Source organism: Mobula hypostoma, chromosome 7 (assembly GCF_963921235.1).
Source record: "Mobula hypostoma chromosome 7, sMobHyp1.1, whole genome shotgun sequence".
Taxonomy (NCBI): Eukaryota; Metazoa; Chordata; class Chondrichthyes; order Myliobatiformes; family Myliobatidae; genus Mobula; species Mobula hypostoma.
In genome coordinates this window covers 82,196,695-82,222,334 of record NC_086103.1, presented here as the reverse complement: position 1 = coordinate 82,222,334, position 25,640 = coordinate 82,196,695, and the positions used below count along the sequence as shown (strand labels likewise).

The 25,640-nt window shown below is 42.2% G+C and overlaps 1 protein-coding gene across 1 annotated transcript in view; it reads left to right on the top strand.

Annotated features, from left to right (window-relative positions):
• The first annotated feature begins 9,406 nt into the window (after window positions 1-9,406).
• LOC134349917 (uncharacterized) overlaps window positions 9,407-25,640 on the top strand; it is a 41,785-nt gene continuing 25,551 nt past the window's right edge. The window contains exons 1-5 of the mRNA XM_063054874.1: window positions 9,407-9,517; window positions 9,951-10,156; window positions 14,258-14,397; window positions 17,141-17,233; window positions 24,459-24,549. Of these exons, the coding sequence (XP_062910944.1) occupies window positions 9,407-9,517; window positions 9,951-10,156; window positions 14,258-14,397; window positions 17,141-17,233; window positions 24,459-24,549 (641 nt within the window). The remainder of the gene's footprint in view (window positions 9,518-9,950; window positions 10,157-14,257; window positions 14,398-17,140; window positions 17,234-24,458; window positions 24,550-25,640) is intronic.

Genomic DNA, 25,640 nt, shown 5'->3' with positions numbered 1-25,640 from the left:
GAAAAAGGAGAGAGAGAAAAAGAATGTGTGTATTTAAATAAATATATACCGGCAGGTGTACGAGGGGGAGGTTGGACATTAGCGGAAGTTTGAGAAGTCAATGTTCATGCTCTCATATCCCTTTTGCCAATCAACCGTCCAGCTCTTGGCTCCATCCCTCCCCCTCCTGTCTTCTCCTATCATTTTGGATCTCCCCCTCCCCCTCCCCCTCCCACTTTCAAATCTCTTACTAACTCTTCCTTCAGTTAGTCCTGACGAAGGATCTCGGCCCGAAACGTCGACTGTACCTCTTCCTAGAGATGCTGCCTGGCCTGCTGCATTCACCAGCATCTCTTATGTGCGTTGCTTCATCTGCATGGAAGAGAGTGATTAAACTTCACCATTCTCTATCTCCAGAACACTTTTCTAATTCAGTCCTGAGAATCGTGGTTGTCCTTTTCAGGACAAGCTGACTCTTCTTGTCTGCCCAAACTATAGAAATACTCTCTCTGCCTCAGCTCTCTCTCCCTGCCTCAGCTAGCTCTCTCTCTTACACTCTCTTCCTGCCTCAGCTCTCTCTCCCTCCCTGCCTCATCTGTCTATCCCTCTGCCTCAGCTCTCTCTCCCTCTGCCTCAGCTCTCTCTCTGTGACACACACTCTCTCTCTCTCTCTCTCTCTCTCTCTCTCTCTGACACACACTCTCTCTCTCTCTGACACACATTCCCTCTCTCTCTCTGACTCTCTCTCTCTCTCTCTCTGTCTCAGCTCTCTCCCTCTCTTTCTCACTACCTCATTTCTCTCTCTGTCTCCCTGCCTCAGGTCTTTCTCTGCCTCCTTTTCTGTCCTCCACCTCTCTCTCTCACTATCTTAGTTCTCTGTCCCTCTCTCTCAGCCTCTGCAACCTCTCTCTCTGCCTCATCTCACTCTCTCTGCTTCAGCTCTCTCTCACCCTGCCACAGCCTCAGCTGTCTCTCTCACCCTCAGTTCCCTATCTCACTCTGCTTCAACTCTCTATCTCGCTCTGCCTCCCTGCCTCAGCTCTTTCTCCCTGCCACCGCTTTGTCTTCCTGCCTTAGCGGGTGTCCCCTCTCCCACCCTCTCTCCCACCCTCTCTCCCACCCTCTCTCCCATCCTCTTTCCCACTTTCTCTTCCCACCCACTCTCCCCCACCTTCTCTCTCCCACTCTCCCCCAACCTCTCTCTCCCACCTTCCCTCTCCCCTCTCTCCCCTCTCTCCCCTCTCTCCCCTCTCTCCCCTCTCTCCCCTCTCTCCCCCCAACTCCCTCCCACCCTGTCCCTCCCGTTTCCCCTCTCCTCCTCCCCCCTCTCTACCCCCCTCCACCTCCCCTCTCCTCTCCCCTCTTCCCCGCCCCCCATTCTCTCACCACTTCAGCTCTCTCTAGCACTGTACACTGGCATTCAGGGTAGACCAATCAATTCACAGAGAGCGAGAGCTTCGCACATGTTGGAGAGAAGAGTTTTAAAAGAGTTTTAAAAAAGAGTGTTTCGCGGGGCTCAGTGTATTAGCAGGATTAGCAACTCACGATTTATTAGCAGGAGCAAATAAAAGTAAAGCAGGGTCAAAGTAGAGCGGTCAATGTGTGAGTGGACCAGTGTAGAAGTGGGAACTTGATGCTTTGACTCGAGATTTCGGTGAGGAGGCACAGGTAAGTAGCAGATAATGCTTTTGCAGTGGTACAATTAAAAAGTCACTAAATTATAGCTAATTACATACAGTAGGGATGATGCAGGATCGAGTGATGTGCTGTAGCTGCATGATGTGGGAGCTGGTGGAGCCCACTGTGGTTCCTGGTGGCCACATCTGCAACAAGTGTTGGCTGCTCGAGGAACTCAGGCTCAAAGTTGATGACCTGGAGTGTGAGCTTCAAACACTGTGACGGTGGAGAGTTACCTGGATTCTTTGTTTCAGGAGGTAGTCACACCCATTAGATTAGCTGCTACAAATTTGGTCTGTGGTCAGGGACAAGAGGCTGTGACTGCAAGTAGGCGGATAGTGGGATCCAAGAGACAGTGCTGGAGGAGCCTCAGCCCTTGAGCTTGTCCAACAGGTCTGAGATTCTTGCTCCCTGTGTGGATGAGATTAGGGACTGTAGGGAAGATGAGCAACCTAACTGTGGCACTATCGTTCAGGGAGCCATTCAAGAGCGGGGAGAGAACAGAAATGTAGTGGTAATTGGGGATTGTATAGGCAGAGGAATAAACAGAGTTCTCTATCGTGAGGATAGAGCATACCAAAGGCTGTGTTGCCTGCTTGGTGCCCGGGTTTGGAACATCTTATCTGACCTGCAGAGGAATTTACATTGGGAGGGGAAAGATCCAGTTGTTGTGGTCCATGCAGGCTCCAACAACAAAGGTAGAACAAGGAAAGAGATTCTGCTGAGGGAATTTGAATGGAGAGGGACTAAATTAAAAAGCAGAACCAAAAAGGTGGTAACCTCTGGGTTACTACCTGAGCCACATACGAATTGACATAGTGTCAAGAAGATGAGAGAGTTAAGTACGTGGCTCAAGGGTTCGTGTGGGAGAAGTGGGTTTGAATTCATGGGAAATTGACATGAGTACTGGGGAAGGAGGGAGCTGTACCAATGGGATGAGCTCCACCTGAACTGTAGTGGAATCTAGATCCTATCAACTCATGTAACTAGACCTATGGATAGGGCTTTAAACCAAATAGTGGGGGTGGGGCGGGTGGGTTCAACAGATTGGAGAAGTATGGATAAAGTACAGAGACTTGGCTGACACCAGGGCAGGAATGGATTCTCAATATCCCTGGATTTCAGTGCTTTAAAAGGGATGGGGGGGGGGAAGGGGAAGACGGGTGGCATTACTGGTCAGGGATACTATTACAGCTACAGAAAGGGTGGGTAATGTAGCAGGATCCTCTTTTGAGTCAATATGGGTGGAAGTCAGGAACAGGAAGGGAGCAGTTACTCTATTGGGAGTATTCTATAGGCCCCCTGGTAGCAGCAGATATACCGAGGAGCAGATTGGGAGGCAGATTTTGGGAAGTTGCAAAAATAACAGAGTTGTTATCATGGGTGACTTTAACTTTCCTAATATTGATTGGCACCTGATTAGTTCCAAGAGTTTAGACGGATCAGAGTTTGTTAAGTGTGTCCAGGATGGATTCCTGTCACAGTATGTGGACAGGCCGACTAGGGTGAATGCCATACTAGATCTAGTATTTGGTAACGAACCGGGTCAGGTCACAGATATCTCAATGGCTGAGCATCTGGGGGACAGTGACCACCACTCCCTGGCCTTTAGCATTATCAGGGAAAAGGATAGAATCAGAGAGGACAGGAAATTTTTTAATTGGGGAAGGGCAAATTATGAGGCTATGAGGCTAGAACTTGTGGGTGTGAATTGGGATGATGTTTTTACAGGGATATGTGCTATGGACGTGTGGAAGATGTTTAGAGATCTCTTGCAGGATGTTAAGGATAAATTTGTCCCGGTGAGGAAGATGAAGAATGGTAGGGTGAAGGAACCATGAGTGACAAGTGAGGTGGAAAATCTAGTCAGGTGGAAGAAGGCAGCATACATGAGGTTTAGGAAGCAAGGATCAGATGGGTCTATTGAGGAATATAGGGTAGCAAGAAAGCTTAAGAAGGGGCTGAGAAGAGCAAGAAGGGGGCATGAGAAGGCCCTATCAAGTAGGGTAAAGGAAAACCCCAAGGCATTCTTCAATTATGTGAAGAAAAAAATGATGACAGGACTGAAGGTAGGACCGATTAGAGATAAAGGTTGGAAGATGTGCCTGGAGGCTGTGCAAGTGAGCGAGGTCCTCAATGAATACTTCTCTTCGGTATTCACCAATGAGGGGGAACTTGATGACGGTAAGGACAATATGAGTGAGGTTGATGTTCTGGAGCATGTTGATATTAAGGGAGAGGAGGTGTTGGAGTTGTTAAAATACATTAGGACGGATAAGTCCCCGGGACCTGACGGAATATTCCCCAGGCTGCTCCACGAGGCGAGGGAAGAGATTGCTGAGCCTCTGGCTCGGATCTTTATGTCCTCGTTGTCCATGGGAATGGTACCGGAGGATTGGAGGGAGGCGAATGTCGTCCCCTTGTTCAAAAAAGGTAGTAGGAATAGTCTGGGTAATTATAGGCCAGTGAGCCTTACGTCTGTGGTGGGAAAGCTGTTGGAAAAGATTCTTAGAGATAGGATCTATGTGCATTTAGAGAATCATGGTCTGATCAGGGACAGTCAGCAGGGCTTTGTGAAGGGCAGATCATTTTTAACAAGCCTGATAGAGTTCTTTGAGGAGGTGACCAGGCATATAGATGAGGGTAGTGCAGTGGATGTGATCTACATGGATTTTAGTAAGGCATTTGACAAGGTTCCACACGGTAGGCTTATTCAGAAAGTCAGAAGGCATGGGATCCAGGGACGTTTGGCCAGGTGGATTCAGAATTGGCTTGCCTGCAGAAGGCAGAGGGTGGTGGTGGAGGGAGTACATTCAGATTGGAGGATTGTGACTGGTGGTGTCCCACAAGGATCTGTTCTGGGACCTCTACTTTTCGTGATTTTTATTAATGACCTGGATGTGGGGTAGAAGGGTGGGTTGGCAAGTTTGCAGACGACACAAAGATTGGTGGTGTTGTAGATAGTGTAGAGAATTGTTGAAGATTGCGGAGAGACATTGATAGGATGCAGAAGTGGGCTGAGAAGTGGCAGGTGGAGTTCAACCCGGAGAAGTATGAGGTGGTACACTTTGGAAGGACACACTCCAAGGCAGAGTACAAAGTAAATGGCAGGATACTTGGCAGTGTGAAGGAGCAGAGGGATCTGGGGATACATGTCCACAGATCCCTGAAAGTTGCCTCACAGGTAGATAGGGTAGTTAAGAAAGCTTATGGGGTGTTAGCTTTCATAAGTCAAGGGATAGAGTTTAAGGGTTGCGAGGTAATGATGCAGCTCTATAAAACTCTGGTTAGGCCACACTTGGAGTACTGTGTCCAGTTCTGGTTGCCTCACTATTGGAAGGATGTGGAAGCATTGGAAAGGGTACAGAGGAGATTTACCAGGATGCTGCCTGGTTTAGAGAATATGGATTATGATCAGAGATTAAGAGAGCTAGGGCTTTACTCTTTGGAGAGAAGGAGGTTGAGATGAGACATGATAGAGGTATACAAGATATTAAGAGGAATAGATAGAGTGGATAGCCAGCATCTCTTCCCCAGGGCACCACTGCTCAATATAAGAGGTCATGGCTTTAAGGTAAGGGGAGGGGAAGTTCAAGAGGGATATTAGAGGAAGGTTTTTTACTCAGAGAGTGGTTGGTGCGTGGAATGCACTGCCTGAGTCAGTGGTGGAGGCAGATACACTAGTGAAATTTAAGAGACTATTAGACAGGTATATGGAGGAATTTAAGGTAGCGGGGGTTATATAGGAGGCAGGGTTTGAGTGTTGGCACAACATTGTGGGCTGAAGGGCCTGTACTGTGCTGTACTATTCTATGTTCTATAAGTAAAAAACGAAATGTATGTATAAAGATAAAGGAAAAGCAAAAGATAAAAAAGAGAAAAGTAAGAGTGGAGTCAAGAAGAGTCAAGTGCAAAAGAGTAAAAGATTACAACATTTTAAAAGCACAATGAGTGTAAGGACACTTTATTGGAATGTCCAGAGTATTCAGAACAAGGTCAGTGAACTTGTGGCACAAATCAGTACAAAGGGGTATGATTTAGTGGTGATTACAGAAACGTGGTTGTAGGGTGGAGAGGACTGGAAATTAAATATCCAAGGATATCAGGTAATACGGAATGATAGGCAGGAAGGTAAGGGAGGTGGGCTGGTTCTCTTAATTAAAGATGATATCAGGGCAATAGTGAGAGACAATATAAGATCTAAGCAGCAGAATGTTGAATCCATCTCGGTAGAGATTAGAGATTGTAAAGGAAAAAATCACTGGTGGGACTTGTCTATCAGCCACCGAATAATAACATTACAGTGGTACAGGCAATAAACAGAGAAATATCTGAGGCATGTAAGATGGAACAGCAGTTATCATAGGGGATGTTAACTTGCACATAGATTGGGTGATTCAAGTTGGTCAAGTCTTGAGGAGGACTTCATAGACTGCATCCGTGATAGCTTTCTTGAACAGCATGTTACTGACCTACAAGGGAATGTGCCATCTTAGATCTGGTCCTGTGCAATGAGACAGGTAAAATGAGTGATCTTGTAGTTAGGAATCCTCTTGGAAAGAGTGATCACAGTATGATTGAGTTTCTTATACAAATGGAGGGTGCAATAGTTCAATCTAAAACCAATGTGTTATGCCTATACAATGGAGACTACAATGGGATGAGGGAGGATTTGGCTAGTGTGGTCTGGGAACACAGGCTATATGATGGGACAGTTGAGGAACAGTGGAAGATTTTCAAAGAGATTTTTCATGGTGCTCAACAAAAGTATATTCCAGTTAAAAGCAAGGATAGTAAGGGTGAGGAGAGCCAGCCTTGGATAACTAAGGAAATAAAAAAGGCATCAAACTAAAAGCTCGTGCATAAAAAGTCACCAAGAATATTGGGAAACTGGACGATTGGGAAAACTCCAAAAAGGTACAAAAAGACATTAAGCAAGCAATAGAGAAAGGAAAGATAGAGTATGAAAAGATACTAGCACAAAATATAAAAATGGATAGTAAAAGTTTTTATAGTTATATAAAGTCGAAAAGGGTGGCTAAAGTGAACGTAGGTCCCTTGGAGGACGAGAAGGGGGAATTGATATTGGGTGATGAGGAAATGGCAGAGGCTTTAAATAACAATTTTGTCTCAGTCTTCATGGTGGAAGACACACCTAACATGCCAAAGAGAGATGCTATGGACGTGATGGGAGGTGAGGATCTCGATACAAAAGCTATCATTAAAGACGTCGTGCTGAGCAAACTTGTGGGCCTGAAGATAGATAAGTCCCTTGGTCCTGATGGAATGCATCCCAGAGTACCGAAAGAAATGGCAGAAGTTATAGTAGAGGCTTTGGTGATAATTTACCAAAACTGTCTGGTCTCTGGGCAGATGCCAGCAGTTTGGAAGATGGCGAATGTCACGCCACTGTTCAAAAAAAGATGTAGGCAAAAGACAGGTAACTATAGGGCAGATAGTTTAACATCTGTAGTTGGGAAAATGCTTGAAGCTATCATTAAAAAGAAATAGCAAGGCATTTAGAAAGAAAGGGATCCATCAGGTAGACTCAGTATGGATTCAGCAAAGGCAGGTCCTGTTTGACAAACTTACTGGAGTTCTTTGAGGACATGGTGTGCACCATGGATAGAGGGAAACAGATGGACGTTACTTACTTGGATTTCCAGAAGGCATTTGATAAGGTGCCGCATAAAAGTCTTATCCATAAGATAAGGATACATAGAGTTGGGGGTGATGTATTAGCATGGACAGAGGATCGATTAACTAATTGAAAGCAGAGAGTTGGGATACATGGATGTTACTCCGGTTGACAATCAGTTGTGAGCAGTTTGCTGCAGGCATCGGTGCTAGGCCGGCAACTGTTCACGATATACGTTAACAATCGGGAAGATCCTGCCTCTTTGGATCCCGATTGCGTTAGTTCCTTACCATTTACAAGGTACATGATTCCATTATGTTTAGATAGAACTCATGTTTAATTATGCTGAAATACACATGCCACAATTTTGCTGTTCACTAAACTATTAATTTTTCATTATAACTTCATGCCATGGTTACATTGCCATCTATTCTTGTGACATTAGCCAGCTTGACCTTCCATCCTATTACTACCTCACATGTGCACCTGAGAAATGGTTGTAATCCCAGCTCGGATCATTGGTGGACCCCACTGGTCACATTGTCCTTTTGAATTCCAGAACGATTAACCCTGCTGTCAGTCACTTGCTGGTTTCTACAGCAGATCCATAATTTGTCTCCTTTCTATGTCTCCTTTCTATGTGCTAATTGGTTATAAAAGAGTTGATTGTAAACTTTCTGAAAGATAAAAATAAGTAACATCTCTAACTTTCCTCTGCGCACTAAATTTTTTACTTTTTAATATGATTCTGTTGGATTCATTCTATCTTCATCACATCCTTGCCAGTAATAGGGCCTAGTAATAGGATACAATAAGGTCTTTTAAGAGCCTCTTATAGATAGGTACATGGAGCTTAGAAGAATAGAGGGCTATGCGGTAGGGAAATTCTAGGCAATCTCTAGAGTAGGTTACATGGTTGGCACAACATTGTGAGCCGAAAGGCCTGTAATGTGCTGTAAATTTCTATGTTCTAAGTTCTATGTAAGCAAATATATTCTGAGTGTTTTTCCTTCTCCCATTCGTTATGGGCTCCAGTAAATATAGTGAATGTAAACACGAGCGGCTTCTCTCAATTCAATCAAACAAGGCCAATTGAATGTGTATTTCACTGGCGATGTCCTTTGGTCTCAGATTTTGTCGAAACTGGTTTCTGCATGTTCTCACTGCTGAGCAAGCAGGGAGAACTCCTAAATAAGGGGGCAAGCAAAATGTTCAGCAATTATTATGAAATGAAATTAAATTCTTTAAATTGAACCCTCTAATCAATTGCTTAAGAGTCTCTGAGAAGAGAACAAGAGCTAATGATTCAAGTCAATAGCTGTGGCCTGACCTGATGAGTATTTTCAGCATTTTGTTTTTATTTTTGGGTAGAAACATCTGTAGTTTTTTTTAAAATTTTCACTCCAAGAGTCTCTTCCTTAGCTGCATGATGTCAGCTCTCCGTAGTAGCACTAGGGCTTTGAAGTAAAAAGGTGGAAGGACACTACTACTTCCTCCCTCTGGAATATAGGTACATACAGTAATGGCAGTCCTTGATGTGGACAATATTGTGTTGCTTTCACCATCCTATTCCAGTTACTTTCATTATCACTCAACCACTGGAACTCTGAGAGGAATAGATTAATTGAGGTTGATTTCTTCAAATAGGCTGCCAGCAAGGTTTGTACCTCTTTGTGCCTGCCTGTTTAGCCAACAAAGATAAGGTTAATATTGGAGTTGACATTTAAGAGGAAAATTAAGAAACACTTTTTATTGGTATTTTATGATGTTTTTGAAATATGGAAGTCTATCCTCCAAATAATTGTTGGATATTTGAAAATTTCATAACTGCAATAAAAATAAATATTTTTGTGTAGTGTAATAAGGGATTTAGATTGAAGATGGATTAATAAGATTAATTAGGCAGATGGCTTATATGATGGAACTTGCTTGAGAGGTTGAAATTCCTACTTGTCTTTCTATGTAAAGCATTCGGAAATGAACTCTGAATATGGACTGTAAATGTGGTCCTTTATTTGCTTAATGAATACTTGCTGTCTTTCAGATGGTGCCATTAAATGGTGGGATTTAGAGACTGGATATTCGACTTTTTGTGTCTTTGAACACACCGGCATGATCACGCAGTTACTCTACTGGGCTGAAACTAAACTCCTTTTCTCATCATCCAATGATGGAACTATTGTGGTCTGGACTATCGGGGCCACCGTATTTGACCGTATTATGGTATGATCTGCTCCTCTGCTTTCATTGTTTACCTTTGGATTTTAATTTTGTTTGTTTCAATTTTTAATCCAATTTCAAAAGCTGATGTAACAAGATAAAGAATAAAGAAAAGCTTTTGACTGAAACAAAGTAACAAATAGCTAATTTTGTGGAAAATGAGAACCGCAAATTGCCAGGTGACGATGGCCAGAACATCAGTTTCAGTGATGTCATTCCGTCAATTTTAATTATGAGCATTAACATCAAGAAGAGCTTTTCTGTTCCTTTGGTTGGGATCCTTGTATCAATTGAAAAGATTAGCTAGGCCTACGTTTGCTATCTCATAGATTTTATGCAGGAGATCGCCCATTTCAACTGAACTTGATCCCACAAGTGACAAAGGAATGAGTAGTTTCAGAATATGGCACCTATTTATTTTGTTTCTCGTTTCTAGTTAAATACCTCTGTATTCTGCATGGCAATCAATCACCGGAGACATCAGCTCATTTGTGGATTCAAAAACCAGCTCAGAGTTTTTCCCTTGGATGAAAAGAGAGACTCTGGACACGTGCTTGATCTGGGAAAGAGCTTCACTAACTGCAAGCATGAAGACATTGTGTCAGCCGTGGTTTGTCTTGACACCCGGATATATTCTGCTGGGTGAGTACTAGTAATTCAGCCAGTGCGCTAACTATAATAGTAATTGGTTTATTATTGTTATACGTACTGAGATACAATGAAAAGCTGTTGTTTGCATGCAAACCAGACAGGTCTTTCCATACATACCTACATCAACGTAGTACAATAGGGAAAACAAAAACAGTGCAGAGTATAGTGTTACAGTGTTGCCCTTAAGGCATTTATTTGACTTTGTTGGGTCTACGCTTTAAATGATCTGTTTGTAACTATTTTCTAGTTAAAGTTAAAGGTTGATAATTAAGTTACAGTTTAACAAAGGTAAATTCATTGTCCATGGTATATCGCGGCATGTGATGATGTCACCTCTGGTTTCGCCGCGTCTTATGTGTAACCTTCAGTTCGGAGAAGGTGTGAAGGTGGGTGCCATGCGTGCAGCATGATCGTGAAGAGCTCCATTTCTACCGACAAAGAAACATAGAAACAACGCCGTAAGTTCATTAGAATGTATTAGAAGTAAAAATATTAATGCAGTTCCTGTTAAGGAAGCAGCGGTTCGGGTGGTGCGCGTGCCGGCTTTTCAATTTCAAATGCAGGGTTGGCTCGGGCCCGGCGGCAGATTAACAGGACCCCCCCTCACTCGCTACTCGGGGCGGCTGGAGACACTCACTAAGAGAGAACACGTGGTCTCCAGAATGAAACAGACGCTGTATATGTTTGTATTTTTTTATCAACAATTTTCACCATACGATGTTAATGTGGAAGAATGAACAGTAAATGGTTAACCTTACTACGACTCTGTCTTCATTGGCTCCGGTTTAACTTGGTGTTTAGTCAGAGTTTCAAGACACTGCACAGAACACTACGGTACGGTTACAAAGAAATTTCCATGCTTAGGCCATGACAAGGTAGATTGAGAGATGAAGAGTTCAATGTTTTTGTATTAGAGGTCCATTCAGGGGTCTTATATTGCTGAGATTGAAGTTGCCCTTGAACCTGCTCATACGCATTCTCAAGCTTTTGTATCTTCTGACTAGTGGGAGGAGAGGGGAAAGGAATTGAGGAACTTTAAAACCTTGAAGTTGCATTATGTTAAATTTGTAAAGGAAGAGTCTGCATTTATTAGGTAATAAGTGAGACTCACCACAATAATAGTCATGGACCATTGTTTGTTTTCAAAGCATAGGTTCACCCTTAGTGTTCAATGCCACCAAGAGTATGCATTTATGTAGTGCTTTTAATGGCATGAACCATACAAAACTGATTCACAGGACCATACTCACTGTCAGTCCCAACATTCATTGTCCGTGACCTTGGCTGTAGTACACCTATAGAATAGCAGTAATCTCAGTCGTCACAGTGTTTCTGTGGCATTGTTCAGTAGAAAATTCAAGCTGATGAAAGAAATATCAAGTCAGGAAGGAGGGAAAAGAAACTGCAGATCCTGGAGATCTAAAGTAACACGCAAAGGAGCTAGAGGAACTTAGTAGGTCATGCAGCATTCATAGAGGGAAATGGACAGTTCGCATTTTGAGTCAACACCCTTCATCAGGAGCAGAAAGAAAGAGGGCAGATAGCCAGCATAAAAAAAATGGGCGAGAGGGTTGGAGCAAGAGCTGACAGGGAATAGGTAGATTCAGGTGAGGGAGTGACAGAAGAGGAAGTGGAGAGGTGAATGGGGCTGTGCCTTGGGGGGAAATTGGGGGAAAGATGTCCTCATAATACTGCTCTCCATTTATTTAAATGGTTTCCAGGTAATCCAGGAGAGTGTTGCTCCAATGACTGAACAGAATAATGGCTATGGTGATAATTAGCAGTTAGATTACTGGAGTTGTAACCGAAAGACCTGGATAAACAAACTACAATATGGTTATAAATCTACGTTTTTATCCCAACACTGCAGCTGTGGAATTTAAACTAGATGAATAATCTGAAATGTAAAAAGAAAGGTCACTAGTAATAATTATAACAAACATTCCATACAGTTGTTGTGAGAACCCATCAGGTTTACAAAATCCTTTCAGAGGAGAAAATCTGCCATCTTTGCAAGGTCTGGCCCAAAGCGATTTCTAGACTCATCCATGTGGATGATTCTCTAAACACCTTCCTGAATCTGCCTAATAAGTCTCTCAACTCTAGTGCAACTAGAGATGGGCAGTCAATGCCTGTCTTGCCAGTGATCCCCACATTCCAAAAAAATCAAAAAGTAAATTAAGTGTGTAATGAAGATGAGAGGCATCAAGGCATTGGCTGCAATAATAGGAACATTGATAATAAGACAAAGCAGAAAGCTAATATACTTACAAATTATCTGAATAAGGTTTATAAGGAGAAGATGGGTTTGTTTGTAATTGTGCCAAGTTTGAAAGATCCATGACAACAACTTTATGCTGTAGCTGATGGAGAAATCGCGACGTATCTCTTTATCAATGACACTTAATCACTGGAGCCATGGGTTCCAGGTCTTCACAATCGTTCATGCAAAAGCTGGACCTGTTTCCATTTAAGCGTATATTGCCTCATGCAAGACATTAACACTGCTTAGAATTATCGGTGCTGAGAGAACCTTTGGTGTAGCTTCTAACACTGTATGTCTGAGAAGCATTTCCCAAATTTTCCTTCAATTTGCCTGGGTTTTGTTTTTCTTATCTTTCTGTAGAGGAGTGGAGCTAGTATGTTTTTTATACTGATGGGTTAGGCTGAATGGACCAAAGGTCAATTATTTTTAATGTTATTTTTTAATAATTTAAAAAACATTTTATTCATAATTATTTTAAAATAACATTACCAATAATTTTAGATCAGATATGTTTATAAAAGTTGCTGGTGAACGCAGCAGGCCAGGCAGCATCTCTAGGAAGAGGTGCAGTCGACATTTCAGGCCGAGACCCTTCGTCAGGACGCGGAAATTTTCTTCAGCCGTCTCCGTCTCCGAGCCTACTTCTTCAGCAAGGACTCTTCCACCCCCACCGATGACCCCTTCTCCCGTCTTCAACCCTCCTCTTCTTCATGGACACCCCGCTCTGGTCTTCTGCCTGCTCTGGATCACTTTATTGCTAACTGCCGACGGGACATCAACCGTCTCGACTTCACCGCCCCTTGTCCCCATTCCAACCTCACTCCTTCACAACCCTCTGCTCTCCACTCCCTCCGCACTAATCCTAACATTATTATTAAATTGTTGTAGTCTCCTCTTCCTAGAGATGCTGCCTGGCCTGCTGCGTTCACCGGCAACTTTTATGTGTGTTGCTTGAATTTCCAGCTTCTGCAGAATTCCTGTTGTTCAGATATGTTTATGTCCACTTTGCATTTTGAAATAGTGTATTTCAAACAATAGCTGAGCCCTGAATTTCGCCATAAAATCTCATAAAGTATGACTTGGATTTCATCAAACCATGCTCTACAGTAGCTTATTGCAAACAGACCAGAAGTAAAACAGGGTATAGAAGGAAGAAATAACACCATTATGTTCCTGAAGTCATAATACAGGCATAAAGTTCTTCTGATATTTTGGAGGTGAACTGCATGGTTTAAAGTCAACAATACTTTTATTAGCTTTTACTGAAGTTAAAAATCATCTTTACAATTTAAGGAAAAGAAATAGATTTTTTTTTGACAAGGGGTTGACTTGTTCAAGGAATATAAAATATTGGTAAAGTATGGGAAGAAGCACTTTCTTTTGCTTGGAGAATCCGGAATGGAGTTGGAGTGTAGGGGAAATGGGGTGGATATCAATTTTATTTCTAGATCATTCAGGATTGAAATCAGGAATGTAGCTCATTGTTCAGAGGGTAATAAATTGATGGAGATCTCTACTTCAAAACCCTGTGAATTCAGGGTTTTATCTGGAGCTTCAAAGACTGAGGTTAATATATTGTTGCAGTTAAGCGTCTTAAAGGATATGGAATAAATAGAAGCAAAGTTGCAGAAAATCTGTGAACTATTGAAAAAAAAGAGTAAGATCAAAAGTCTATACAACTTTTATCTTCCTGTGTTCTTCCACTGCTCACTGTCAGTCAGGGGAAGCAGAGTAAAGATTGGAGCTAAGAATGAGACAATGATGGCAGTTAAAGGGTCTTGTTACACCCACAGACTGAAAAAAATCCACTCTTACATTTTGAACAGATATGACAAAAAACTCATCATTTACAACACCAGCTCATATCCAAACAGTAGAACCCTGCAGGTCATCCACTGTAACTCAACTGCACATGATGCAGGAATCACAAATCTGATGATCGTTCAAGAAATGGAGAGCACAAGGTAAGGAGCACAGTTCATCTCACTGCTAGGTAATTGGTAATAAGGTTATTATTGTCAGTTGTACTGAGATACGTGGAAAAATTTTGTTTTGACTTCCATCCATACAGATCATTTCAAAACAATAGTGCATTGAAGTAGTACAAAGGGGAAAACAATAGCACCATGCAGAGACGAGGAAATCTGCAGATGCTGGAAATTCAAGCAACACACATCAAAGTTGCTGGTGAATGCAGCAGGCCAGGCATCATCTCTAGGAAGAGGTACAGTTGACATTTCGGGCTGAGACCCTTCGTCAAGGTTAACTGAAAGAAGAGCTAGTAAGGGATTTGAGAGGGGGAGGGGGAGATCCAAAATGATAGCAGAAGACAGGAGGGGGAGGGATGGAGCCAAGAGCTGGACAGGTGATTGGCAAAAGGGATATGAGAGGATCATGGGACAGGAGGCCTAGGGAGAAAGAAAAGGGGGAGGGGGAAAACCCAGAGGAAGGGCAAGGGGTATAATGAGAGGGACAGAGGAAGAAAAAGGAGAGAGAGAAAAAGAATGTGTGTATAAAAAAAAATAACCGATGGGGTATGAGGGGGAGGTGGGGCATTAGTGGAAGTTTGAGAAGTCAATGTTCATGCCATCAGGTTGGAGGCGACCCAAACGGAATATAAGGTGTTGTTCCTCCAACCTGAGTGTGGCTTCATCTTTATAGTAGAGGAGGCCGTGGATAGACATGTCAGAATGGGAATGGGACATGGAATTAAAATATGTGGCCACTGAGAAATCCTGCTTTCTCTGGCGGACAGAGCGTAGGTGTTCAGTGAAATGATCTCCCAGTCTGCATCCGGTCTCGCCAATATATAGAAGGCCACATTGGGAGCACCGGACGCAGTATATCACCCCAGTCGACTCACAGGTGAAGTGTCGCCTCACCTGGAAGGACTGTCTGGGGCCCTGAATGGTGGTAAGGGAGGAAGTGTAAGAGCATGTGTAGCAGTTGTTCCGCTTACAAGGATAAGTGCCAGGAGGGAGATCAGTGGGGAGGGATGGGGATACGAATGGACAAGGGAGTCTCGTAGGGAGCGATCCCTGCGGAAAGCGGGGGGGGGGAGGGAAAGATGTACTTAGTGGTGGGATCCCGTTGGAGGTGATAACACCTACGCTCTGTCTGCCAGAGAAAGCAGGATCTCCCAGTGGCCACATATTTTAATTCCACGTCCCATTCCCATTCTGATATATCTATCCACGGCCTCCTCTACTGTAAAGATGAAGCCACACTCAGGTTGGAGGAACAACACCTTATATACCGTCTGGGTAGCCTCCAACCTGATGGCATGAGCATTGACTTCTCAAACTCCCGCTAATGCCCCACCTCCCCCTCGTACCCCATCGGTTATTTTTTTATGTACACACATTCTTTTTCTCTTTCTCTCTCTCCTTTTTCTCCCTCTGTCCCTCTCATTATACCCCTTGCCCATCCTCTGGGTTTTCCACCCCTCCTCCTTTTCTTTCTCCCTGGGCCTCCTGTCCCATGATCCTCTCGTATCCCTTTTGCCAATCACCTGTCCAGCTCTTGGCTCCATCCCTCCCCCTCCTGTCTTCTCCTATCATTTTGGATCTCCCCCTCCCCCTCCCACTTTCAAATCTTTTACTAGCTCTTCTTTCAGTTAGTCCTGACAAAGGGTCTCGGCCCGAAACGTCGACTGTACCTCTTCCTGGAGATGCTGCCTGGCCTGCTGCCTTCACCAGCAACTTTGATGTGTGTTGCTTGAGCACCATGTAGAGTATAGTGATCTGGTTACAGAGAAAGTGCAGTGCTGGTAGACAATAAGGTACAAGACCATGACAATGTAGATCATGAAAGGAAGAGTTTACAATTATCATACAAGAGTTCTGGTCAATTGTCATGTGTCAGTGGGGTAGAACCTGTCCTTGAGCCTAATGTATTTTCAAGCCTTGTATCTTCTGCCCAGACAAGGCAGAGTGAACCCCTTAATGGGCAAAATTCTGCCTGCAATTTCCTACCAAACAAAAGCCTTGGACCTTAAAATTTAACTATGCAATGTCTGATTTTATTTTGCAAGATAAACCTTAAATCCCCAGCATGTCAGTGGAATGTGCTTCTGACAAATTCAGTGATGATAACACAGGTATTCTCTGGGTTATAAAGGGGTTTCATATGTGAAAACTTAATAAATCAGAAATGAACAGTGTGTGAGAGAGGATAATAGGAAAAGTTGTGATGGAAAGTCAAGCAGGCACAGGAAGAACAGATGCCAGCCGGCCTTGTGAACATAGTGAGTGAGTCTGCTCCGAGTTGTGGCTCAGGAGCGGGGAGTGTTTGCTGGGTGATGGGGAGAGAGGGCAAATGGAAATTCTGTTGTTCCCACCTAACAAAAGACAGAATTCAACACCCCATCCCTTTGCTTTAAGCAGAATCTTCATCGTGTGTGTGGAGGAGACTGACAATGATCAGATAGCAATCATGATTTTCCATTTTATCATTAGCTATTCATTGCCACCTGAATGAAATCCTAGGACTTCTCGAAAACATTGTGAGAGCAACTTCACTATGCACACTGTCATCACCTCAATGACACTGGGAATCCATTTTGGAAGAATGAATAAGAAAGTTCTGACAAAGCATGAATGAGTGTCATGTACCATCATAAACACAGTAAAAAGGATGGCATTGTCAGCATTAACTAATGTTTGTCCCCAGAGGCATTGTTTAATGAATCTTCAATCTCAATTCTTTCAGGCTGATGACTGGCTCCTTTGATAAAAGTGTTAAAGTCTGGTCGCAGGATGGACAGCTGATCTTGAAGCTCCCTTACTTTTCTGGATTTATAAGTAGCCTTTGTTTTGTACCTTGTGTGAACACTGTCTGGATCTGCAGTGGCGTATCATCCCCTTCCATCTTTGACCCAAGCTCCGGAGAAATTGTGAGTGTTGTTTTTATCTTAGTAAGAGTAAATACTGTGATTGAAGGGGCTGTGACAGTGCAACTGTGTAGTTCATAACGAGACTGAAAGCAAGAAGAGGATGTCACTGCATGAGAGGAGTTAGCTGTTAGCTTCCTCAATGAATTTAGTAAAAGTGGGATGAATGGCAATATAGCTTTTTTAAAAAATTTATTCAAGTTTTGAGATAATGAGTGCTGTTGGAAGTCTAGGGTCTGTTGCTCGTTTTGGAAGACAATGCCACACTTGTGTTCCTGCCGCTCCCTGTCAGGTATTCCTGCCTCTGCCTTACAATCCAAAGATGTACCAGTTGGTAGATTAATTGATCATTGTAAGTTCTTCCATGATTAGGCTAGGGTTAAATTGGGGGTGCTGGGTGGCACGGCTCGAAAGGCTATAAGATCCTACTCTGTGCTGCATCCTAATAATTAAATAAATGATAGACAGTAGACTGAATTTAATGCAAAAATTTATGAAATGAGACATTTTGATAAAAGAAGTGAAGGCAGATATTGTGAAATGTTTTACACCATTTTACCTAAAGTGCAAGGCATTGATTTCATGGTGGAGATATACTAATCGTTGATGAGTCGGATTCTGCTGTACTCTTCTTAAGGGAAGAATCTATGCTAAGTCTATGCACAACATTGATTAATCATTGCAGGACTATTCTTAACGTAACTATTCGAGGATGATGTCATGGTCTTGGGAAGGTGGAAAAGAGATTTACCACAATCGGGTGAAAGATGAGGAACTTAAAATATATAAAGACATTGAACAGATGGGCTTGTTCTCCTATAACAAGAGAGGTTTAATGAGGAGGAATATTAAGAGCAATATTCTCAATAATAAGTTGCTTTGGTTGGTAACATAGAACATAAAACAGTACAGCACAGTACAGGCCTTTTGGCACACAATATTGTGCTGATCTACATAAATTTAATCCATGATCAGTCTAGCCCCTCCATAGTTGTGGGTATAAACAAAACTCCTTCCAGTGTCTGACGGGTTGGTAACCAGAGGACACTTATCAGAATCAGTTTTAATATCACTGGAATATGTCATGAAATTTGTTGTTATGCAGCAGCTGTACTTTACAATACATTATAATAAAAACTGTGAATTACACTATATAAGTTCAATCAGATAAACAGTGCAAAGAAAGCAGTGAAGTAGTATTCATGGGTTCAATGTCCATTCAGAAATCTGATGGCAGAGGGGAAGATGCTGTTCCTGAATCACTGAGTGTGGGTCTGCAGGCCCCTGTCCCTCCTTCCTGATGGAAGTAATGAGAAAAGGGCATGTCCAGAGTGATGGGGCTCTTTAATGATGGATGCTATCTTTTTGAGGCATCACTCCTTGAAGATGTCCTGGATGCTATGGAGGCTGGTGCCCATGATGGAGCTGACTGAGTTCACAACTTTCTGCAGATTCTTTTGATCCTGTGCAGTGACCCCTACCCAACCCCCATACCATTCGGTGATTCAGCCAATTAGAATACTCCGTGTTCGTACATCAGTCAAAATTTGCAAATGTCTCAGGTGACGTACCCCCAATGAAATATAGCCGCTGTTAGGCCTTCTTTGTAACTACATCAATATGTTGAGTTTATATAAGATGATTAGCAAAATGAATTGATCCCAAAGGCTTTGGAGTCAGACAACAACCCAAATGTAAATTTGAAGACTTGGACTATGGAACTGTCCAGAGCAAAACTGCTATTACAATGTTATAGCACTGGGATCAACAGAAAATGCAAAACTGGCCAGCTGTGTCTTGTCCACAAAAAAAAAAACCAGGACAGATCTAATTCAGCTAAGATTCACCCAATCAGTCTACTCTAAATGTCAGAAAAGTGATATAAGGTACCTAGCAGCATTTGTTCACCAATAGCCTGTTCACTAATGCTCAGTTTTGGTTTAGCTAGGTCCGTTCTGCTACAAATTTCATACGAACATAGGCCAAAGACTTTCAAGAGGACCACAACCTTGTCGTAGGGTTTGGAGGCTTGTGTGCCTCAATGACCCAGAGAGTGATGTTGTGTGGACTCAAGGCCTTGTGCTTTGGCTCTTGGTAGGATCACCCACGCCAAGTAGATCAAAAGGTAGAGGCCAGACTACCAGTGGTCCACAGTCCTCCAGGTTCAGGGGTTCAGTTCAGGACTATCAGCCCTGACTGGTTAAAAAAACAATTGTTATAGAAACAGCAATGAAGAACCTCTCTATACAGACGGAGATGGAGGACCTTCATTGCTGCCCTAAATGCCAGCCGCATAACGGGCAGTAATTAGGTCATAGACCAATGAGATGAATTTTAGTCATGAGTTGAGTGTGCCTGCCATTGACAATTGACATTAAGGAACCTGACAAAACTGAAGTTGATGGGCATGTTAAGGTTAGAGAATGTACAAGCATAGGTTGATTTGATAAATAACACTCACATAATAAAAGTTTCAGGCAATGCTCTCTCCAACAAAGGAGAGTCTAATCACATACACTAAACATGTAATGGCATTACGATCCCTGACTATCCCTCTACCAACAACGCAGAGGTTACCATTATCAGAAACTCAAATATGCTAACCAAAGAAATACCATGTCTACTTCTGACCACCAAAGCCATATCTATTGTCTAAGTTCGGAGTGAAATGTAATATTCTGCACGTCTTCCTTTTTTAATTGTTGCTGTTTTAGATTATTTTGATGTGGGCAGAATGAAGATAATGAACAACACAGAGCGCAATTGAACTGAATTGATGTGAATTGAATATGCCTGGGTTCTTTCGATTTTGTGTTTTATATTCTGTGTTTTTCACTTGTTTTCCTTTTCTTTTTTTTTGTCATTTGCGTGTTTTGTTATTTTTTGCACTTGGAGGGTGGGGGTTGATGTTTTTCTTTGAATGGATTCCAGGGTTTTCTTTGTTCCATGGCTGTCTGTGGGAAGACACATCTCAGGGTTGTATACTGCATTTATACTTTGATAATAAATGTACTTAGAATCTTTGAGTACAACACCAACAATTTTCAAAAAGATCAACATCTGGCTTTTGTATTTTTTATCTTTCACTCATCTCGTTTCATGGCAGATCTGAAAATCCCAATTGTTTCTCATAGGTTAGGTTCTTACCAAACTTTGTTGGTACTTTCCAAGCTCACTTCATTCACAGCATTCAACAAAAATATCTTTTACATCTTGAATTGATTAGCTTTTAACCTAGATAGTTTACCTTGCATACACCCATTGACTGACTGCTGTCTCATTTTCCTTTCTAAGGTTTCAGAGTCCATTGAAACTTTCCAAAATCAAGAAACTAGGCAACCACTGCATCAATTGGTCTGTATTCCTGAAACCAACCACATAATAGGTAAGGGGCTTTGCTAACAGTATCTGCAACTATACTGACTGTCAAATCAATCAGTACTTTCACTTTCCTCTGAAGGTAGCAAAATATGTTTTCTTGTAAGACATAAGTTTATTTAGAATTTTTTCTTGCTTGAGATATCACAATGTGACACCCACTTTGATATTTTAAACTCATGAAACAAACATTTACTGAGAACTGTTTACCCTTGTATTAATATCAATCCACTGGAAGTCAACATACATTAGTTCAAAGTGATCCAATGTTTACCGAACATCTGCACTCGCCTCATCTTCCCGTCGCCCTGACTGTGATAGAGTTCCTCCGCCCCATGAGCCTCCACATCCAACACATTATCCTCTGTATCTCCAAACAGATACTACCACTAAACATATCTTTACCATGGTCCCACCCCCACTTTTTACTGGGATCACTAGCTTCATGATTCCCTTGTCCATTCATCCCTCCCTGCTAATCCCCCTCCCAGCATTTTTCCCTGCAAACAACTCAAGTGTTAAACCTGTCCATTCACCTCCTTCCTCACCTTCATTCAAGGCTCCATACAGTCATTCAAGGTGAGGCAATACTTCACCTGTGAATCTGCTGGGGTCATCTATTTTGTCTGGTGCTCCCGATGTGGCCTCCTCGACATTGGTGAGACCTGTCATAAATTGGGGGACTGCTTCATAGAGAACCTCCACTCCATCCATTGAAAACAGACCTTCCCAGTGGCCAAACATTTTTATTGCCATTCTCATTCCTGTTCTGACATGTCGGTCCATGGCCTCCTCTCAAGCCAACATGAGGCAACCTTCAGGATGGAGGAGCAACACATCTAGGTAGCCTCCAATCTGATGGCATGAATACTGATTTCTCCTTCCAGTAAACGTTCCCCCTCCCCCTCCCCTTCTTTTCCCCATTCTGGCCTTTTACCTCTTCTCATTTACTTATCTATTCCCCCTGGATCCCCCCCTCCTTCCCTATCTCCTATGTTAACTCTCCTATCCTATCGGATTCCTTCTTCTCCAGCCCTCTACCTTTCCCATCCACTTGGCTTCACCTATCACCTTCTAGCTATTCTCCTTCCCCTCACCCCACCTTTTTATTCCGGTGACTTCCCCCTTCCATTTCACTCCTGAAGAAGGGTCTCAGCCCGAAACCTAGACTGTTTATTCATTTTCATAGATTCTGCCTGACCTGCTGAGTTCCTACAGTACTTTTTGCAAGTTGGTATGGATTTCCGACATTTGCAGACTTTCTCATATTTATAGTGTAACTAGTTTCAAATAGGCATATTTAATAATATTTTTATACTATGGGGCACCATGAGAATCATTATGATCTTCAAACCATACAGTAACATCCACAATGACAGCAGTCTTCCTTCTTGAAAATAGTGTCTGGAATCCAACAAAAAGCCCAAATTCCTTATATCACCATCCATAGAGTAAACTCATCTTGCAAATAACTCTAAAGTTTAATTATGCTTTTCGTTCTCTGATGTTAAAGATACCAAATACACAAATGACTTTAAAGTTTAGTCAGAATAAATTATCTCAACAATTGATTTATAATTTAAATTTAATTGAAAAACTCAGCAGCCAATTTGTCAGAACTAAAGGAAAATAAAATTAATGTCCCAATAAGTCTGTTGTTTTTTGGAGAAGAATAAGTATTAGACAAGGCATCGGGGAGAACTTCTTTGATTTTGTTTCAAAATAGTTCAAATGCGTCTTTTAAAACTAAACAAGGGTGTTTGGTGGGTTGAGCTTGGTTTAGCAAAAGACAATATTCCCCAACCATACGGCTTGTTTACTAGTCTGGGAGTAATAACTTGGATTATGTTCTTCAGTTCAGCTGCAGTGCTTGAACCCAGAATATTTTGACGTAGAGGTAAGTATTTTACCAGTGATCTAATCCATTGTATAAATAATGGTGTGCAAAAGCAGAGGTTTTCTTCAGAAGCTAGGATAATTAATAAGCAGATGAACTCATTTCCTTTCCTCGCTGAGTTTGATTGGTTTATGCATGGTCCATGAATGACTGGCCAACGGAGCTTACAAAGGTACTAGCTCCACAATACATTTTGTGTCAAAGTCATAATGTGGTGCTACAGTTATTCTTTGCATTGTGACTGGAAAGAGAAAATCCACCAAGCTTCCTGTTCGCAGTACTTATGGGAAACTACGGCCATAAAGAAACCCCTATACAAGTAAAGACAGGGCAGGCTCTAATTAATGATTCCCTGATGGTTGAATAGCTTGCTGATACTAATTGAAAAATGTGTGAAAATCTGCTTTGGAAGGGCACCACATAGGCAGTCCTGTTAAAGTACCTTGGCAGAGTCCAGCACCCGATAATGGGAAGACAGAAAGGAGACGGAAACTGGGAAGTGACTTGTTACACCTTCTTCATTTTTCCATGGCAGGTGCCAGCAGGGAACATAAAGACTTAACAGTGTGGAAGTATAATAAGATGGGTTCCATCACAATGTTACGTAGCAAGCAACCAGTGGAGTGTCTGAGTTACAGTGAGTACAACTGGAGCAGAGGCTGTACCACAGCTTCAAGTCATTTATCTGTTCACAGTTGCGCATAGGCAGACCCAATAGCTAGGGTGTTATTTTTGGAAGTTTTCATAAACGAAACAGTGTGAGGTGTTTTATGTTTGAGAAAAGCTGTAACAACTCATTTATTGTATTTCGAGCACTAAACAAGAAGCACGGTAAAAGTACTTTCCATAATTACGTCATCATGTCAGACCAGCCTCTCAAAGGGAAACCCCAATTCAATGTTGGTGGTTGTGAATTATGTATATTTCCACCAATTACATTTAGCCTACACCCTGGCCATGACTCCTAAGGCAGCAGATCATATCTCATATACAATAAAATCCTTAGAACCTTAGTTCATCATTGTATACAATATATGACCCTTCCAATAATCCAATTCTGTCAGTAATGCAGAGAGACATCAACGTGGATTATGCGAGAAAGGTCTCCAGCATCCTCCAGCTAAAGGGAAGAAAGACCAGCCAGTATATGCTCCTGTGAACAGTACCCAAAGACATCTCATGTGTCATCCTCTCTGTACTATTTACAACAGGTTATCATGACAATAACCAATTCCAATGTCTGATTAACTTGTCACAGGAAGACTTTGATGACAATGGAATGGATTAGGGAAATTTTATCCTGCAGGCTGTTTACCAAAATGTGCAATTAACAGGAAAGAGAGCTCCTCTGTGGTGCCTCCCATGAACACAGAGCACAGCATTTTATATTGTAACAATATTTCAGAACATGGGCACTGTAATGTACTGGTTAGCACCATGCTTTACAGTACAGGCACCCTGTATGTTCTCCCAGTGACCGTGTCGGTTTCCTCTGGGTGCTCCACTTTCCTCTCATGGTCCAAAGGCGTACTGGTTGGGAGGTTAATTGGTCATTATAAATTGTCCCATGATTAGACTTGGATTAAATTGAAGGTTGCTGGGTGGCGTGGCTCGAGAGGTTGTAAGGATCTAAATAAAAATCTCAGAATTGGCAGAGCAGAAACGAGAATTCAGATCAAAAACCCTTTTCAGAAGTGCCACTATCATTCTTTGTGATTTTTCCAAGCTTGCATGCTTAAATTGGACGTTGTGTTTCTCTCTATTATGAGAGTGCCAGTATGTAGATGATGTTGACCCAGAGAACTGTGAATTTCAATTGATTAAGTTGTTGTTAATCATTCCATCTACTCCTCTGTCCCAGCCCAGAAGGAGCCGATACTCCTTTTCAGTGGACACAGTGATGGAACGATAATAAAATGGGAACGGCAGCAGTCATCTTACTTTCTCTACAGGTCAGATTCACACTGAAACATATTCCTTTTGTGCTTATTGCTTTGTAAGGAGTTGACAAGTGCATCCCTTCAAATACTTTGTCCCATTGTTCTTCAATAATTGTCCACCGTGCAACTGAGACAATTAGAAGACACAATGATCTTCAAAGTTCAAAGTAAACTTATTATCAAAGTATGTATAGGTTACCAAATACTACTCCGAGATTAACTTTCTTGCAGGAATTCACAGAAGAACAAAGGATCACATCAGAATCAATGACAAACTACACACCCCATCAAAGACTGAACAAAAAATCAATGTGCAAAAGACAAACTGTGCGAATACTTAAAAAATAAGAAAAATAGTGATAAATAATACTGGGAACATGAGCTATAGAGTCCTTGAAAGTGAGTCAATTGGTTGTCGAACCACTTCAGTGTTGAGTGAAGTTATCTAGCTGATTCCAGAACACGATGGTTGAAGGGTAATAACTATTTCTGAAACAAGTGCTGTTGGACCCAAGGCTTCTGTGCCTTCTTCATAATAGCGGTGAGAAGAGAGCATGGCCTGAATGGCGGGGATGATCTGGATGATCTCGCCTTGTAGATGTGCTCAATGGTGGGGAGGGATTTTCCAGTAATGGGCTAGGCTGTATCCACTACTTTTTGTAGGCTCTTCTGTTTCTGGGCATTGGTGTTTCCATTCAAGGCTGTGATGCAACCAGTCAGGATACTCTCTACTGTGCATCTGTAGAAGTCTGTCAAGGTTTTACGTGATGTTCAAGTTGGGCTGATTGTCCAGAAAGTAATATTTTAATATATAGTATAGTGATGTAACATGTATAAAAAAAAAGCAGATGAATTCCTCTAATAGGATTTCACTCTTTTTGTTTTTCTATTTGTTGTAAAATAATCAATGGAAATTTTTTGTCAAGTATAGCTGTCATATAATTAGTAGAATGGAAGAAGATGAGTTAGATATTTCACCTATAAGTTCCTCCTACTTAGACCAGGAATGCTGCACTTTCAGCACTGTTTAGTGGACAGAGTGCATCAGTTTTCAATGACTGCCATAGTGCCAGCATACAATCCCTCTGAATCCTTTGTGAGAT